This window comes from Sinocyclocheilus anshuiensis, unplaced genomic scaffold, assembly GCF_001515605.1.
Source record: "Sinocyclocheilus anshuiensis isolate Anshui unplaced genomic scaffold, SAMN03320099.WGS_v1.1 scaffold2925, whole genome shotgun sequence".
Taxonomy (NCBI): Eukaryota; Metazoa; Chordata; class Actinopteri; order Cypriniformes; family Cyprinidae; genus Sinocyclocheilus; species Sinocyclocheilus anshuiensis.
Window position 1 is genome coordinate 11254 of NW_015539170.1, and position 20327 is coordinate 31580.

Consider the following 20327-nt stretch of genomic DNA (forward strand, 5'->3'; position numbering starts at 1 on the left):
CCCCCAAAGTTCAAAATAAGGGGGCAAAGACTGTGCCTATACAGTTGAATTAAATCTATTACAAATGTTGACATGATAAAACCAATTAAAAGTATGATCTCTGTTTCAGTGATTATAAGGACAGTTTTTTGACAGAGTGCATAACTTGTGCAAGACTGAAGTCACGGGCCGCTTCAGTGATGGAGAACGTTCTTTTCTCACTTTCTGTGTATAAGTTATTAGTAGTTTGAATAACCGTTTTGGTTTTCATGCTACCAATGTTGATTTTCTAATGAGTAAAAAGTAATTAACCAATTCAAAAATTGCTTGTTTTCTTTGCACACAAAAAGTATTGTTGTAGCTTCATTCAAATTTTTGATTGAACTAACCCTTTAAGTGAGTGCCCAATTAAATTTTGGTCTGTTCCTCACACAAACTGTGTAGTTTCAGAAGACATGAAATCTAATTCATTGGTGATACTTTCATTGTGCTTTTTGTTCATTTGGGAGCTTGACAGTCTATTGCCTTTGGAATGACTTGAGAGTAAGTAAATGACAGAAATCTCTTTTATGGGTGAACTATTCCTTTAAGGCTTCATGGTTGCTCGTTCATGTCATCGGATCTTCTGCTGCACATAGTTTGCTTAAAAGCTTAGTATAACTCTCAATGTGTTTCTCTTACAGATTGGTCAGTGGCATTCAGAGCAGGGACTGTCCATGGAGAGGAAGCTTCCATCACTTAACGTGACAGACACACTATTCAACACCACTCTCACCATAACTACCATCCTGGTAAGTCCTATCTTCTGCTCTGGTCCAGGTTCCTCAGTAGAGGACACACCCTACTGATTCAGCCAAGAGATTTACACACACACCCTGGAAAGGATATATAATTGCTCCTTTTTGAAAGAGTCTCTCTTTAGCTTCCAGAAACGGTCTGTCTAGTCTCTGATCACCTCAGGGTTCAGCACTGATCTAAATAAAGACTCTTCTCCTCTGAGATGAGTGGAAACTAACAAGTATGCGTGTGATAGCATTTCCTGGAGCAGCAACCACCAATTGAAGATGTAATCCGCTAGGCTGTTATCTAGGGGCAATTTTCTCATCTTTTCGTACACTGTATAGTGATGAGAAAAAAGAGGCTCTCCGCAGCCTTAGGCCGGATGTCGCATATCTGGCTGGGTCATCCCTCACTAGAAAAGAGAGGGGAATAAAGCGACTGCGAATGAAGAGGGGCCATGCAAGGTGAATGAAGCGCTCGAAAGCCAATAAATAGCTGGTTTAAAGCAGCCTTGTTGGGGACAGATGGAGAAATATTCTTCAGTTCAATTTACACCTGATGAATGATATGATAAGTGTGAAGAACTGCTGAAAAGACAAGCATAGTCATGCTGTTTACCAGCAAAACTTACCGCTGGTCGACCAGCATGATGCTGCTTCAAGGAATATTCCAAGTTCACTACAATTTAAGCTCAATCAACACCATTTGTAAAATAATGACTGAGACCCTTAAGCCCCGTTCACACCAAGAATGATAACTATAAAGATAACATCTGTTTATTCTATTTAAATTTTAAATTTTAAGCTTTAAATTCTCAAGCTCATTATAGCAGGATTGATTCTGATTGGGTGTCAATGTTTTTATCGTTCATCAGCTTCAAAAAAACTGTTACTCTGCCATTGATAGACTGGTGGCAATTGGCAGACTTGGTAAAGACATAATATCCTATTTAATATATGGTATAATATTAGCTCACTTTACCTCAGATGTATTAGAGAACTTCTCAGAATAATATTACTGCTTTAATCCTCATTAATATTGCTGAATAATTTCTGACCTTTATATGGTAATAATTATTTTAGCTGTGAGGAATAATGTGTGCTTAAATGGGTCATGAATTATTTTATAAAGTTTCCTGAAGTCCACTTATAATGTTTGTAGGTTTATTAAAAACTGCTGTAATTTAGAAATAGATTTTCTACGCTGATTTCAGCCCTCTGGTTTAAAAACTCGATTTAAATGGTAGGATCTCATTTAAGACTTACATGTGGGACTCTTTTGAAAACTGTTTTTATATCAATTATACTTTATATAAAACTATATATTTATTTATCACACTCCTTTTTTGCAGAGAAAACTTCATTGAGGGCATGTTTAGTGCTAACTTGTAGAAATTTAGTGTGTTACAATTGACCACAGTCTCCCCTGTAATCATTACTGGTTCAAAAATGTTTGTGTGTAGTCAAGCAGTGGGCAATGGGGCCAGAGGTGAATTCACAGTTATGCCACTTCGGCGTGTGGTAATGCAACTGCTTCTTTTCACAAACCTCCCGCCATCCAACTCAACCAGGCACTACATGAGCTTTTGGGTTTACTCTGTTTGACAGAGTTAATGCCTGATTTGCATAATTCCTTTAGTGATTCAAATACTAAAACAACACAGACAGCGTGTGCAAATACAAGACGCTGTTGTTTTATTTGTGTTTAATACTTTTTCAACCTTTCTGTGCAGTCATTTGATTCGGTTTGATATGCTTTCCCTTCGACAACTGCTTGCTTTCTCAGATAAAGCCATTGTCAAGACCTTTTTTTATTTTTTAAGCTCAAATACATATTGTGAAACTGGGTTCACTTTCCGTTCACTCTCTAAAATCTCCTTTCTGTGATGCTATCTGCAGTGTTTTTCAAAACGCCACATCATGAATTGAATGACTGAGAAAAGTCGTGTAAGCCTTTACCAGACAGAATTGTCTCTGAGAATCCATCTTAAAAAAAGAAAAGGCAAAGTATTATTAATCTGTATGGGTGCAATAGCAGAAGACAATAATGTGACATGGAGTGGATACTATGTTACTGCATCTTCTCAAAAGAAAGTCCTCACTGAATTCACGCTCACGGCAATCAATGATGGCGATAAAGTGCTCTTTCTGAAAACATGGAGAAGTACGATTGCAGAAACAATTTCATGATGAAACCTCAGGCTCACCATCTTCAGTGGACAGACCACTTTTATTGTGTTCAAAAAGTGGCAGATAGCCTTTATTCGCAGAGCAATTGGAAATGTTCATAAATATAAAATGTGAGGCGCTATCTTCATGTAATATGCCACCTCTGTGACCAATTTCTGTTTCTCAGACCACTATCAGGCAGAGCTGGTTCTGTCTGGACTATCTTCAGTGCCATTCACCCCCTGTAAGCCATAAAAAAATCAAGGGAGGCATAAATAAAGAGGGAGTAGCGGACCGGTCAGTTGCCAAACTCATTCAGGTTTTTTGAGAACGTCTGAGAAATGCTAACACACAAATCCAATTTTTCTTCACCTTCTGAACAAAAAGCTTTGAGATTTGATTTGAAGTAAGATTGACTTTAATGTGTTTGTTTTTCAAACGCACCAAACCAGACTGCCGCCATGCTATATTTGTAAAATGGATTTCATCAGCTGACAGCCTTCCAAGAAAACAAATAGAATCAAATCTGCTGCAGATCCCAGACTGGTGAGGAATGTTGCATTTGGCAGACGTGACACTCAAAGTGCCCTTAATCTCACTGTCTGTGCTATTAAACGGAAAGTTTCTTTCTCTGATGTGACCCACAGATTTTATGGAACCATTCAAGCTCGGAAGAGAGGATTGCTTGGCCTGATAACAGCACTCACTCAGTTGATTGATGCCCGAGCTCCATTCCTGAGATTGATGGCGATACGCCAGGACCGGTCCTGTGTGTTCACAGTTAACCTCGCTCCTCTTCCTCAATTGCTTCCTCCCTCTTTTCATAGGCTTGGCTAATAATGGATTATTATATGTAAATATATGGTCGCTCCATTTTCTGTCACTCGATCATCAATCAGACTAGAGGCTAGCTGAGAAAAGGAGTTGTTTTATAAGTTTTATTTAGTGGATTTATTTAGTGTAATTATTGCTAACCATTATTCTATAATGCAATCCAGCTTGCTAACCAAATATTACCTGAAAACAATGAAAGCAGAGATGTTTTATTTGGTTATTTTTAGCTTTACTGATGTTAAGTTAAATATGGTTATATGGAATTTAAAAGGTTCAGCAAGGCTAAGTTGTTATTGCTAACAACTGAAAACAGGCTGGTTAAATTTTTGTAGCTTCTGTAGTTTTTTAGCTTCTACTTGAAATGTAATCTAAAAGGCTAAGGCTAAGCTATAGCTTGTTAACGGAGTGTTAACTGAAAACACACAAAAATGTTTAACTTCAAATTTATAGATTCTGTAATATGCGATAAGTCATTTCTAAGCTGTAATGTCTAAGCTGTTAGCTTGCTAACCAAGGACTGAAAACAAAAGAATGGAAAATGTTTAATTTGAATTTTTGGTAAAATGCTGTGATCGATGGAATCGACTGCTGCCAGAGCTCAATTTCTGATATTGATGGCGAAAAGCCCGGTCCTGTGTGTCAGAGCCCTTAAGAAAATTAACCAGGGTTTTATTATAGTAAAAGTGTTGTAACCATGGTGTTTTGGAGAATTACCGTTTGTATAACCACAGTTTTACTTAGTATATCAAAACCATGGTTAATTTGTCGTAACCATAGCTTAACTAGTAACCATGTTTTTTGTAGTAAAACCATGGTTAATTTCTGTAAGGGAGTTTACTTCCCTCCTCTTCCTCAATTCCTCTTCCTCTGTCTTTTCATAGATTCTGCTTATAATGGATTATTAAGTATGAATGTGTAATCATTCCCTTTTCTTTGGCTTAATCATCAATCAGACCAGAGGCTAGCTGGCCATTATGGGCACCACGTAATGACCCGAAGCCGTCGATGACTTCTCTCACCCAGTGCGTAGACCTATTAATTGAATCCAGAAGGTTTGTTTATTAGCTTTCCTCCATTCTTTGAAACTGTCTGTCTAATATGCAACTGGTCCATGAAATTCTACTCTTTAATAAGCCTAGTTTGAGAGAAAGTGTCCGGCTGCAATACTTGAATGCCTCCAGCAGGCTGTAAGCGATGAAAATTAGCATTTATATTGTGCTTTTCTGCATAACCACCATAGTGGTGTCAGTGCGGGGCATGACGGTAACATGCGTGGATGATTCAACGAGATAATGAACAAAATGGAAGGATTTGCATTTATAGAGTGTCAGACTCTAGGTCAAAGCGGCTCCTCTTTGTGCCATGGCAATAAGGGATATCACTGTTTGCTCCGACAGGTCCAAGGTGCGCACATCCATCTGCAAATACATCGTGTGGCTTTTATGGACATACAAATGAGGTGAAAGGACAGTTACCGTGTTATTTGGATGCATATGAGCGGCTCGTGTTAATAGGGTTCAGGTTTATTTGAAGTGTCAGAATATGTCCATTTACGTTTCCCCTCGTTTGACAGGCCGCAAGACCCAGCTGCTGCTATACTCAGGCCAGCTGGATCGTGGCCACTGGGCACATCCAAAATCAGGGATGCAGGACCAGACAAGCAGGTAGAAAAAAAGAAGAAGAAAGTGTTGCCATGGTGATGCGAAAGACTGAAAAGTCTCCTCAGCTCTTCAGATTGCCACTCAAAGCATCGGAGTGGAGCGAGTCAGATTTACTGGTGAAAATGAAACACTCTCTCCAGTCAACCAGTCTGCGCTAAACAAATCTTAAGTACAACAGACCCATTTTAGTGTCTGTCTTACCGCAACACATCAGACAAAGTGATTTTTTTTTTCAGTTATAACAAAAAGTGATTTTGAAAAGCTTTTATATGGCTGGTTTCGTTCTGTAGTGTCTGTTTATGTCCAAGGTGCCAATGTTCTGTTCAATTTATGCAAAGTGTTTGAAAATGACAGTAACATACTCCATACCATGCACACTAGAAATATCCCAATGTATAACGGTGGGCACAGCCAGTGTTTATTGAAAGATGGCGGGATGAAATGTTTGCGAAGCCTTTATTTTGACCACAGATTGCCTAATAAATCTGTTCGGTCTTTGGGCAGCATGAGAAAACAAACCGTAAATTAGGAACTTGGTCTTTTGGTGGGCTCACATTAGTCACAGAGCCTTATGTGTCCAAACTTTTGCTATGCTTACATCAACGTATTTTTATGCGAACGTATATTGCGTTAAAAACCTCTGGATGGAAATGTCAAGAAGTGTGTAAAATCATAAAATGCGTATAAAATACGTGTTCAACTGAGGCAGATCATTATTTTTATCCAAAAAGAAGACATGCGCATAAACTACAACGGAAACACACATACAGAATAAATTCCTTAATACGTAACATAAAACCTCTTGCCTCAGCAGATCATTGAGTGGATAACTGGACTAACCAGTGGACCAGTCTCATTGTACAACATCTCATATGTTGGTTTAGTCATTCTGAAATGTCTGAGCCAAAGTCTGTCATCAAAATAGTTTGGGATAATTACATCTCAGAACTGTCTCACACCATTGCGTTCCCAAACATCAAGCATCCGCCTCTGAAAGCAAGATAACATGACAGCATTTGTTATTGCATTTCGTCTGCACACTCTGAGGTGCAAGTCATTTCTTATGTAAGAAAAAAAGCTACTGTGTTTTCCCCAGTTGCATCAACTTCCATTTTGATTCGATTTTGATTCGGTTTTGTTCTCTTGAACATATGGGATGGAAACGGTGCGATATTCCAATTTTCGCACATTAAATTTACAAGTTTGGATGGAAATTGGAAACATAGTTAGTGTGACTTGCCAACTCAAACAATCATTTGTCACACAAAAGTGAGTGTTGATTGATACAGAAGTGCTCCCAGAGTGTGTTAAGATGTGTGAGTGCTGACGATAACACCAATGATATCTTTACAGGAGAATCCATACGTAATGCTGAGAGCCAATCACCAGGAACTTGAAGGGAACGAGCGCTACGAAGGCTTCTGCGTGGACATGCTGAAGGAGTTGGCAGATACCCTGAAGTTCAAGTACCGCATTCGACTAGTTGGGGACGGTGTGTACGGAGTGTCGGGCGCCAATGGCACCTGGACAGGCATGGTGGGAGAGCTCATCAGCAGGGTGAGTGACGTCACAAGGGAATATGGTTTAATCAGAACAGCACTGCAGTGTCATGAATTTTCCCCCTTTCTTTGCTGCCTGATGATTATTGGTATTATGAAATGTTGCTTACATTAGCTAGTAGGCAAAGCTGTTAGCTTGCCGACTGAAGATACAAAGAAAGGAAAATGTTCAGTGTGACCATTTTTAGCTTCTGGAATATAAAGCAATATGTAATTTAAAAGGCAAGTAAAGAGAATTGTTTAATTTGATGTGATATGTAATTTAAAATGTGTGCATGTAATATGTGGTAGTTAACTTGAAAAGCTATATTAGGTTCAAATTTTAGCTCTCTAATCGTCGGCTAAATGAAAAAAAAGCTATAAAAATTTAAGGTGACAATTTTTAGCTTTAGCAATGTGAAATGTAATTTAAAATACACACACTACCCTTCAAATGATTTGGAAAAAAGTCTCTTTTGCTCACCTAGACTGTTTTTATTCGGTCAAAAACACAGTAAATATTATGGCCACACTTTAGTTTATTTTAAGGTCCAGTTCTCACTGTTAACTAACTATTAACTACAACTTTTGCCTCAATAAACTGCTAATTACTGCTTATTGATAGTTAGTAAGGTAGTTGTTAAGTTTAGGTATTGGGTAAGATTAAGCATGTAGAATATGGTCATGCTGAATATGTGCTTTATGAGCAGTAATAAACAGCCAGTATGCTAGTAATATGCATGCTAATATGCAACTAGTTGCTAATTAGTTGCTAATGTGAGAATTTGTCCCTATAATTAATATTAATAAATAAAATGAAAATTATTTCTGTGATGGCAAAGCTGAATTTACTTCAGAAATCATTCTACTGTGCTTATTTGGTGCTCATGAATCATTTTTTATATTATCAATGTTAAAAAAAAGTTGTGCTACTTAAACCGTGATACTTTATTATGGATTAAGGATTATTTTATCAATAGAAAGTTCAAAAGAACAGCTTTAAAAGAATCAATTTAATGCATCGTTGTTGAATAAAAGTATTAATTTCTTAAAAAAAGAATATTACTGACAAACTTTTGAACTGTAGTGTACTTTATATTTTTATAAATGTGATAAAACCAAGCATAAAAGTGATTTACTGTCATTTCTAATCAGGCAACTGTATACAGTACTCATAAAAAGTTGTTTCAGTCAGCAGAATGGCTTTGTTGAGGAAGGGGGATAAAACATTATTGGCAGTTTGTTTGTCTAGTAGCTTGTCGTATCTTACCTGAGGAAACAGAATCACTGGCAGATTTTATGGTTCCCCTCCTCCTAAATCCCAATTTAACCCCTGGTTATTCTGGCATCTAGAACAGTCATGTAGTATGACTTTCATTCAAAGCACACCACTTCTGCTGTTCTGAATACATAGCATGAAACAGTCTGCTTCCTCTTGTTTTAGCTTAGAATTATTCACTCTCAAGTGCTCATTTCAATAATTCATTAAAGGAAGGAAGCCTTAAAGCCAGACTAAAAATTGTTTTACTTGCTTCCACACAGGTGATGCAGATTAACCAACAATATTCATGTTTATGCCTCCAACCCAGTTACAGGTCCCTCGTCCTAATGAATTTCAATTAGCCCATCTGATCCCATAACAGACACACACACAGATGTGTTTAAAAAGACTCAGTGAAGCGTGAAGAGTATTGGTCCCATTCTGACAGCCTCTAACATCCCGTTGATGAGATGGAAATCTTGCATGCCGCAAATACTGTTTAGTTACGAGCGCTTGCCCTTTTCGGCGGAAATGTTATTTATTTAAAAACAGTCGCAGCATTACGGCGTGCTGCTGATTTATTCGTCCGTTTTTTGGCAGGCACTGCAGGGAGCAAAGTAAATTTTCTGAAATGAACAAAAAGGCCACGGCGATATTCATATATTTCCAGGGGAAAGGGTCATAAACCAGAACATTTCTCTGCAGCCTACGTTCTCGCATTCAAAAACGGAGAGGCTTTGAGAAGTTATACGTCTTAATTCCACAAGCTAATGGAGGGCAAAGCCATTAGTGAAATAAAGAAAGCAGTGCCTAATCTTATTATTGTCTCAATTTGTTCCCTCAAAGTATGCTCTATACAGCTGACCTTGAGAGTGGCCAGTGAGTCTAATTGCATCCCACGCACTATAGTGTCTGTAGACAGTAGAGGGTGATGAGGGGCAACTGAAGGAGGCGAGGAGCGCTACCTCGTCCTGACAGCCTCTTTATGCCTTTAGGATTCCATGAGGGACCTTTATCCTCTTATTTATTACATAAAAACATGGGAATAGATTTGCATATGAACAAAGACTGCAAATATGTTCGCAGTTGTGATTGAATGTAACAGAAAATTGAATGAAGTACAAGCTAACATTTTGCCACACCTGCTAATGGCTGGTGACTTGAGAAAATTGAACGGCCATATTTTTTACTGGCCATAAAACTGTATGTGCATAGTTTCATAAAAAAAAAAAAAAAAGGCAGAACAAATTGAGAAAACACATCTAATTGCAATTATTATTATTATTGTCTTTATTATTTACACAACAATAGTTGAATTACAATACTAATATTTATTATATTTTTTTTTTCTGTGTTTGCAAACGTTGAACCATAAAGATTTTATTTTGGCAGAAAACCGCAGGAAAACGTCTCTTGAAAAGCTTCTCTTTTTATGACTAGTTTTATAAACCATTAATAGAGTTTCACTATGACACAATGCATCACTTTTTTTTTATAGGTATTTCTGTCATATTTGCATTTGTAATATAACATTTTATTTTCCTTATTAAATTATGTTAAGAGTTGGACATTTAAAAGGATTAAAAATAATTTATGATCAATTAAAATATTTAATTTATTTCAAATATTTAAAATAAACAAGGACTATAGAAGAGACTGGATTTTCTTTTTTATAAATATCCCTAACGGTATTAAAATTGAACATACACATTAATAAATGTATATACACCTTAATGTACGTGTAAGTACAGCCATTATTTTTAAAAAGTACATCTATGTATAATACATTTTTCAGTCATTATGTTGTTATTATGTAATATCATTATTGGATTTAAAAGAATTTTTTAAAGAATTTTTTTTAAAGAAAACTGTATAATATAATATATTATTAAATCTGAAAGCACAAAATTCTGCAATGGTTTGTTTTAATTATATATAATAACATACATTCTGTATGCTTGTTTAGTCAGTGTATCTGTTTACATGCTAAATGCAATCTAAAGCCATAAAAATGAACCTTAAGATATTAATGGTCGAATCAAAGTTTAAATTTATATTTAATTCATGTATTTTGATGGTTATGAGTTGATAAATGAGGCAACAAATACAATACCTCACATAAACATTTCTGCTATTAATATTATAATTTCTTGGAAAATGAGAATCTGCACATAAGTGGCTCACTTTTGCCCTAAAATATGGACTCCTAATCCCACAGTGACTGTCCTGGTCATGCTTTATAATGTTCTGGAAACTCTTGTAAAACTAAAGACAGCGCAATAGTACACTAAGGTAGTGAAGCAGCCGAGCTGTCAGGGTTTTCTATAGCGTCAGATGCAGAATAAGCCTCAGAGGGAATTTGAAATGCCACACTGGGAACTTACATCAATGTATTATTCAGTAGTGATAGAGTTGACATTGCCTTCTTCTCTCGTTTTTTGGGGGCATCACTTTTTGATTGAGTCAAAGCTGAGGGGGAGGATGGAGCGCAGGAAGAATATCATACTGCATTATTTATTATTTAGAGTCTCCGTCTCATAATTTCTCTCTCTGTGCAGTCCAGCCATCAATATTAATATGTAACGAGATGTCAAATATTTGAGTGGCAGTTATTGTCCTTGTTTCTGTTATGGATGACATCTGTCTGAGGGATTTCTGTTCAGCGGGGACCGCGTAATTTCCTTGTTTGTGTGTCAGCGTGATGTTTTGTTGTGTGAAGTGAAGTGTGCATGAGTTGGAGAAGAGCTGTGGGCCACAGCTGAACTATGGAGAGCACTTGAAGATTAGTGCATCTGCAAGCTGTTATTGGGGAAGGAATCTTCAGGGATTTTTCAGGGAATCTTCAGGGTCGCTTTTGCTACGGTGAAGTACTGTACATCGCAAGATAATGACATAACTAGCTTTATAATCAGGTGAGCAGACAGTTGCAGGGTTATTATCGTTACCTAAAACCATGAAAAACATGGTTTCTTTAAATAAAATAGATGGTAACACTTTAGAATAGGGAACACACAGTTGAAGTCAAAAGCTTACATACTGTACACCTTGCAGAATCTGCAAAATGTTCATTATTTTACCAAAATAAGAGGGATCATACAAAATGCATGTTATTTTTTATTTAATACTGACCCGAATAAGATATTTCACATAAAAGATGTTTACATATAGTCCACGAGAGAAAATAATAGTTGAATTTATAAAAATAACCCCGTTCAAAAGTTTACATACACTTGGTTCTTAATGTTGTTACCTGAATGATCCACAGCTGTGTTTTTTTGTTTAGTGATAGTTGTTCATGAGTCCCTTGTTTGTCCTGAACAGTTAAACTGCCTGCTGTTCTTCAGAAAAATCCTTCAGGTCCCACAAATGCTTTGGTTTTCCAGAATTTTGTGTATTTGAACCCTTTCCAACAATGACTGTATGATTTTGAGATCTATCTTTTCACACTGAGGACAACTGAGGGACTCATATGCAACTATTACAGAAGGTTCAAACGCTCACTGATGCTCCAGAAGAAGAAAAAAAACATGCATTAAGAGCTTGGGGGTGAAAACTTGAATTTGAAGATCAGGGTAAATTTAACTTATTTTGGTGTTCTGGGAAACATGTAAGCATCTTCTGTAGCTTCTGAAGGGCAGTACTAAATGAAAAAAAAAATCATATTTAGACAAAATAAGAAAAATGTACACATCTTCATGCATGCTTTTTTTTTTTCTTCTGGAGCATCAGTGAGCGTTTGAACCTTCTGTAATAGTTGCATATGAGTCCCTCAGTTGTCCTCAGTGTGAAAAGATAGATCTCAAAATCATAGTCATTGTTGGAAAGGGTTCAAATACACGAAATGCTGGAAAACCAAAGTATTTGTGGGACCTGAAGGATTTTTCTGAAGAACAGCAGGCAGTTTAACTGTTCAGGACAAACAAGGGATTCATGAACAACTATCACTAAACAAAAAAACACAGCTGTGGATCATTCAGGTAACAACATTAAAAACCAAGTGTATGTAAACTTTTGAACAGGGTCATTTTTATAAATTCAACTATTATTTTCTCTTGTGGACTATATGTAAACATCTTTTATGTGAAATATCTTATTCAGGTCAGTATTAAATAAACAATAACATGCATTTTGTATGATCCCTCTTATTTTGGTAAAATAATTAATATTTCGCAGATTCTGCAAGATGTATGTAAACTTTTGACTTCACCTGTATTCACTATTAACTATGACTTTTCCCTCAATAAACTCCTAATTTGCTGCTTATTAATAGTTAGTTGTTAAGTTTAGGTATGGGGTCAGATTAAGGGATCTAAAATATGGTCGTGCGAGAATAGGTCCTTAAAATAAAGTGTTACCAAATAAACTTTAATAAAATATTAAAATATGTTTTAAAGTGTATTATTTTGGCTTACAAATAACTAAAATCAAGATAAAAATTAAGACTATATAAAAAAATGAATAACCAAAAATCAAAAATTTTCACTAAAACTACAGTTTGTTAAGAAAAGGCTTGAAAAATGAAAACAAAATCTAAAAAAAACGTACCTCAATGATACTTCTTGGATCTTGAAACACGTGTCTAATGTTCCTAATTCGGCTCTCGGAGTTAACAAGCCTCTCCTGTCGCTTTCAAGGGTTCAGGCTTGAGGCTAAAACTTCACATTGTAACCGGAATCTGCTGTCCGGAGATTCTCTCTCATTTACAGCACGGCTGCAATATCCCATCATTCCTCCTGGAGAGGACAAAGAGCAGTGGAGGGTAAGAGTGTGTCCCGCGGGACCGTAAAATCCCTTGCAGATGCACTTTTCGGTGTTGTTTGATTAGTGGGATCCGGCCACAGCATTGTGCCCGGCAGCACTGGATGCTGTGTCAAGTGATTTGTCATGACAGTTTCTGTGTTCATGTTCCATCACACACACACACACAACAACTCAGCTTTGCCCTTCAGAATTCACCAAAATACAGGTATTTGGACTGCAAGCAGTTGTTTCCAAGTGTAAAAAGACAGGTCATGGTAGCTTAAGGTGGTTAAGCTGGTTTGTTGCTGGTTTGAGATGGTTTACATGCTCTAATCAGCTTAACTAAGATGGACTACAGGGGTGTCATGATTTTGAGGGGGCTTTGTGCTTTTGGTGAGACAAGAGACAAACACCTACTTCATAATGATACATAAATGTATTTAATAATTGTACTTGATAATCAGTGTTATTTATGTGTAATTTATACAATATTATTTATTAATATTTTGAATTAGAGTTTTAATGTTTTTTGGATTTGTTTCAATTTCAGTTTGCATTTATATTTTAGTTTTAAGTTTTAGTGTTTTTGTTATGTGCTTACATCATTACTATTTTTTACTTTTACATATTTTTACTTTTTTATTTTAGATGTAATTTTTATTTCAGTTTTAGTTTTTCATCTAATATTTATATTTAATTGTAATCATTTATATAACTATATATTTTATAATTCCGTTTGATCAGTGTTGTTTTTATATAATTTATGTACTATTACAGTATTTATAAATATTTATGTAATATTATATATATATTTATTTTATTTTATTTTATTGTATTATATATATATATATATATATATACTGTATATACACATACACACACACACACACACACATATATATATATATATATATATATATATAATATATTATAATAATATGATAAATATTAGTATTAATATATATTTGTCAGTTGGTTTAATATTTTCAGATATACTTTTACTTTTAGTTATTTTGTTATGTGTTTTTGTCATTTTTTTAGCCTTATTTTAAATAATTTTTATACTTCAACTTATTTCACTTTTTAAGTTAAATTTTAATACTTTATTGTATTTCAGCTTTATTTTTATTGACTAAAACTATTTTTATTTGTTTTATTTTTAGTTAACAATACCAACACTCTTGATATTGAAGTTTAAAATTCACTTGGCTTAAATATCTGAGGGGCCAGATACCCCCTTTCTTGAACCAGCAAGAAACCACATATATACCACCTTACCCGGTTTGAGCTTCATTTTTTGCACCTTTTTATCCAGCCCCGCATTAATGGCTGCTGTTATTTTGCATATGTTTCAGAAGGCTGACTTGGCTGTGGCCGCCCTGACCATCACGGCCGAGAGGGAGAAGGTCATTGATTTCTCCAAACCCTTCATGACTCTGGGGATCAGCATCATGTACCGAGTGCACATAGTAAGTTCCTCCATCTCCTCCAGCCACTGCAGCCCGAGACTCCCGAACCATTCCCGACCTTGTAGCATTAAAGATCAACAATCGGCAGCCTCTACTGGCCGGAGAGAGAGCGCGTAGGAAATAAATAGAGAAACACTTTGGGGCAGAGAGCTCTGAGCCCTTGCTGTAGCAGATGGTGCGCTGTTGTGTGAAAAGCTGATAAATGTAGTGCTTTCCTTCCCAATTTCAGATTCTCCTTATTGTGGCTTGTATCTAATTCACACCAATAAAACCCCGAGCTCTTGCACACGGCAACACTGAAAATCCAATAGCTCTTTTACCTTTAAAGGCCTGTGCGCCATTAATCAAAGCCCCTCCCCAAGCCCAAGGTGACATGCTGATCTCTCTGTTGGCTAAATGCCGGATGAAGCCGCTCGGTGCAGTGTGTGCAAACATTAATGTGGTGTCCCGGTAGGGCATTTACGCAAACACACACACACACACTCACTCGCTTACACAAACTCATCGTCAGCCCCCTGCTCAGTTCATGCTGCTAATAGATGCTCCTGTGTGTGTCTTCATTGGTTGAGAACAGTTGGGGGAATCAATAACACCAGGTGTGCTGTTAACTGATAAAGAAATAGCACTTCTGGTGCAGATTTTTGAACTACGGCATAAAAAAAAGCATGCGTACGGCACAAATGCATGCTTTTCACCCAACTCAAGTAGGCCATAACATTGTCATATAGACATTGAGTTAGAAAAGTCACCCCACTGATTGAGACAAAAAGTTCACAAAATGTTTAGGCTGATTGTATAGGGTTCGCAAATTGTGCTGTATTGAATTGAAAACTGATTATGAAAATTCTTGTTCTTTTACTGTTCTTCTTTTTTATTTCTATTAAATCTAAGAATTTAAGAAAAAAATTTACCCCCCACCCAACATTCAAGACACATGCTGCGTCCCAGGTCGTCTACTTATACTATGCCCTAAAAGTATGTACTCTCTTTGTGAAGAAAAAGTACATACTTTTGAGTATGTAGCAGAATAGTAGGCAAGCTTTGGGACATACTACTTCGTCATTATTACGTCTTTAACGGGCCGCTCTGTTGTTTAGTTACGTGCATTCTTTCACTGTTTAAACTGCCCTGTCAATCATCTTGTTACAGTTAACATAATCCACATTTTGTTTAATTTTATTTACAAATAAAATGTACGTTGTTCTTCCTGTCATGGGTCTTTCCTCATACTTTCCTCATATGTTTGCATAATGATGCATTTAAAAGTTAATGACCAAAGTTATCTTTATAAAATTGTTGTAGATTAAATATAACGCAGATAACATTAAATAAATTTAATTTCTGCATATCTGGCATGTTTGTAGTTTTTTAACACTTTTTATGCATGTTTGTAGTTCTAATCGAATCCTTGTCCAACGCACAATGTGCTGTGGGCAATATTAGCCATTAGAGTGTGCATCGATCTGCACTTCGAATTCTAACTGGAAGTAGTCGACTGTCCAGGACTCTTTGGCGTTCTTTTTTCAACATACTACGATTTGGGACATATATAATTCTATTTTCGAATACTATTTAGGACAGATGTATGATGTATGACAAATTCGATGTATGCGAATTGGGACGCAGCAATAGTTATATCATTTTCTTTATTATTTTTTTCTTTTCTTTTTATTATTTTCAGTATCGGTCAATATTGGATATTTATTTGTACATGTTCTTTTCCATTATTTTTTGCCTTCAAATTACATTTGCCATCATCTGTAACTCACTTAATGTTAACAAATATTAATTATTTAATAACACTGTTAAATGTAACCATTAGCAAATCTCAAAATCAGTGTTTTTTTTTTTTTCTCGAACACTGGATTATAATGTTGTGATGCCTAAATTGACTTTGAGCATTTAGCATTTAAACATTTATAGTAAATTTTAGTGTTTTATTTCTAATTTATTTAGACTAAATATTGTAGAATTTTAATATCAGCCATTTGTTGGCCATATCATCGTATCTGCCAGAACTTTAGTATTTGGGCATTTTTACCAATTACTATTAATGAATGTTTTTTTGTACTCACATAGAAGTTTCTCATGTGCTAAAATGCTTTTGTGCCCACACAATAGTCTCAGTGCTTTTTCATGCTAAATGTGCTTCATAACAAGCACTTTTTAGCACTTAATTATATTTTCAGATGTAGCAAGGTGGGTTTTAGACACTGCAGTTTAAACCTATGTACCAAGCTTTACGAGATTAATCAAATAATTCACATTTTTTCCATGAACAATTTCAATACTACTGGCTATAGGCAATAAATGCTAAATAGGAAAATTGTTCCAGAACCAACAAAGGGTGTCGGGGTAAATTAAATTGTGCCCCACAGTGAGCTCAGGTCTTAGTGAGGTGTGAATTATTAGCTTAAAATGCTTTCGTTTCCAGCAATAAATAATTAATTTATAGGTTGATTTTCCCTGAAAACTGTAAACACTGTGGAGCTTTCAAAACATTGCTGAAATTATAGACTTCACCTTTAAACACTAGGCTGCGACTGCCCTAGAGAGGTGGCTGAGAAAGTAAGAGAAAGAAGTGAAAGTTGATTGAGAAAGGCACAGAGGCAGACACAGCAAGTGACTCGGAGACAGGCAGACAGAGAGAACAGTGACAGAAGACATAAGAGGAGTGTTAAATGAGTTCACACAGGTAAAGAGGATAAAAGGCTGTTGTACAGTGTAGAGCTGTTCTCAGGCTGGAAAGCCTTGAGCTCTCTCTCTCTCTCTGTCTGTCTCTCCATGGCTCTTGTCTGTCCCAGAATAAAGCTGGAGTGGATGAAAATATCAGGTTGTGATGTCACTACATGAAGAAGGCTGAGCTCATGAATATTATTTTAGCTTTTGCTGGTGTTGCTGATGTTTCACATTGATTTGCAAGATATATTAAATATTAAACCAGTTTTGCATTTGTGCTCGTCACATTCCATATTAATAATTTATCAGAACTGAAATATCAATAATATATCAACAATATATACATGAAATATCAATTATATATGTGTGTGTGTGTGTGTGTGTGTGTGTGTGTGTGTGTGTGTGTGTGTGTGTGTGTGTGTGTGGTTTTTCGATTAGTACTTAATCAGAATTTTATACAAATATAAATAATTTTATTTATTTTAGAAATCATTAGAAAAATATATATATAATTCTGAATTGAATATTTTATAATTTAATTACTTTTTATTTTTAAATTCAGTTTGTGTGTATTTTATTTTCTACTATATACCGTACTGTTTTTCTGTTAATAATTTATAATAAATCAGAAGTGAAAATTTATGAATATAAATTTTTTATTTTCTACAATTAGAGATAGATAGATAGATAGATAGATAGATAGATGGATAGATAGATGGATAAAGAAAGAAAGAAAAAGAAAGAAAGAAAGAAAGAAATTATATATATATGTATATAAATAACTCATTTTAATTTAATATTTTATATAATTTCAGTTTGTTTGTATTCTGCTATATATAGTTTTTCTATTCATAATTGTTGATTAATCAGAAGTGAAAATGTATTTAAATATACATTAATTTTATTTATTTTGATATTGATATTTTGATATATAAGACATGAGCCGGCTAAACTTGGTTGAGTGTGTTAAAGATGGGGGTCGGCCTTCAGTTCGGTTGCTCCTGCTCAGAATAATCTCCTCTCACTCATCTATACCCCACAGCCATGGTGCTCTGGATATTTGGATTCTTGTGCGTGCACTTGTTTAGATTTAATCCACTTACTATTGATCCAGCAGGCTTTGATTTCTACAAGGACCCCCATAGCTTATTTCAAACTTTAAATGAAATCCTTCGCTTGATCAATAACAATGGCAAATGGAATAAAATGTGGCCTTCGGCCCTGTTTTAATTACATGTTTGCGCGTACAGTGGTATCTCCATCGCAGCGTGTAATTGGACGCACTGGTAAACGTGAACGTATGGAATGTGCCATTTTGTTTTTGTATGTATATATGAGTGTAGTATGGAGAGTGTGACGCAAGAATGCATGAAAATTAGTCTCCCTTCGTCTTGTGTGGTGCACGCAGGGAGGAAGAAGAGAGACTAGGTGTGGCTGAGGATGAAATAACTAATTAGTGCAACAAGTTAATTACAGTAGATGGTACAGGGAGCATTGGCAAGATCATGCACAGCCACAAAAGAGCAGCAACAGAGCTTGTGTGCATTATGAGACTGTGTGGAATGTACAGAGAAAGAAAAAGAGCAGCTGCCCTCAGAACATAAAGTCAGGGCACTTTTTTCCTCTGAAGCACTCCAGCTGTGACAAGACCATGTTCCTCCCACTGGCCACACACTTTCAAGGTGTGAGCGGCTACAAAGGGAACTCTGTGCCTCTACTGCATAGAGCCCTCTTGACTCATGACTGAGCGTTTATCTCACAGCAGCGTGCTTGGATTCATGATGTACTTCAGATTTGAAATAATGCATCACGGTCGTGTTGTTCCGCTTAAAATGAGCCTACAGAAGGACAATTTTTAAATCTGGACGTTTTTAGTGACAGGAGAAGAAATATTGTGAATGTTACCGTCTTTCAGTGGAATTCAATGGAACATTAAGTTTTCAAATCTTTTCTACACAAGTCGATCTGACAGTGGCTGGTAAACATGCGCTGACAGTATATCACTGCTCTGTAGCAGACGCTTCACTACAGATCAGTCTGAACAGCAAATCACAGTGGAGACTAGTAAAGGGTTTTTGACCAGAGATCTTTGAGTGAAACAACAAACACACACTCAAGAACCCATACGTAACCCTTTATGTATTTTTATTAAATGCATGTGTAATGCATCCATCTTATGGAAGCCCGTTTCCATCTTTAAAAAAATAAAAGATAATTGTGACTCTTTTTTTTTCTTTTTCATTGTTATGATCTCATAACATAACTTTTGACATTTTATCTCGCAATTTGCAATTTTACTTCTTGTAACTGTAACTTCATATTTCATAATGTGACTTTATATCCCACAATTAGATTTTATATTCCACAGTTGCAACTTTACATCTGACAGTATGACTTTATATCTCACAATTTGGTTTTATATATCTCACACTCAGTTAATTTTATATCTCACAGTTGCAATTGTATTTCTTCACAATGTGACTTGTTTTAAACTTTATCTCACAGTGATCTGTTTATTTTTATTTTGAGGCAGAAATAAGCTTCCATACTATTTTGTGTCATTGTTTCTTAGATATTTATTTTGCTTAGCATGTGGTATCTTTAATTGACACCATATACTTGTGCTGACATGGACTGATGATCAAGTTCTCCAGCATGATTTAAAAAATCATTGAGCATTTTGTGCTTCAGTGGAAGAAATAAGATCTTGTAATAACACAGTCAAGGTCTAAAAATTGATCTACAAATATACAGTAGTGTTCAAAAGTTTGGAGTCTGTAAGATCTTTTTTAATGTTAATGTTATGCTCACCAAGGCTGAATTTATTCATGAAAAATACAGTAAAAGTTGTATTATTGCTAAATGTTTATGCAATTTAAAATAACTTTACTATTTGAATTTATTTTAAAATATAATTTGTTCTTTTATTATTTCTGTGATGGCAAAGCTGAATTTCCAGCATCATTACTTCAGTGTTCAGTGTCATATGATCATCATTCTAATATGCTGATTTGCTGCTCAAATTTTTTAATTAACATTACAAATGTTAAAAACAGTTATGCAGCTTGATATTTTTGTGGAAACCATTATATTTGTTTCAGGATTCTTTAATGAATCTAAATCTCAAAAGAACAGCATTTATGTAAAATAGAAATGTTTGTTACTATCTTTACTGTCATGTTTGATGAATACAATGCATCTTTGCTGAATAAAAGTAT

The 20327-nt window shown here is 35.5% G+C and overlaps 1 protein-coding gene across 1 annotated transcript in view; it reads left to right on the forward strand.

Moving 5' to 3' along the window:
* Positions 1–662: 662 nt before the first annotated feature.
* The window catches only part of LOC107683841 (glutamate receptor ionotropic, kainate 4-like), a gene marked incomplete at its 5' end in the record, with an annotated part of 32160 nt that continues 12495 nt past the window's right edge, over positions 663–20327 (forward strand). Inside the window, 3 exons of the mRNA XM_016479896.1 lie at positions 663–770; positions 6776–6979; positions 14317–14430. Coding sequence (XP_016335382.1) covers positions 663–770; positions 6776–6979; positions 14317–14430 — 426 coding nt within the window. The remainder of the gene's footprint in view (positions 771–6775; positions 6980–14316; positions 14431–20327) is intronic.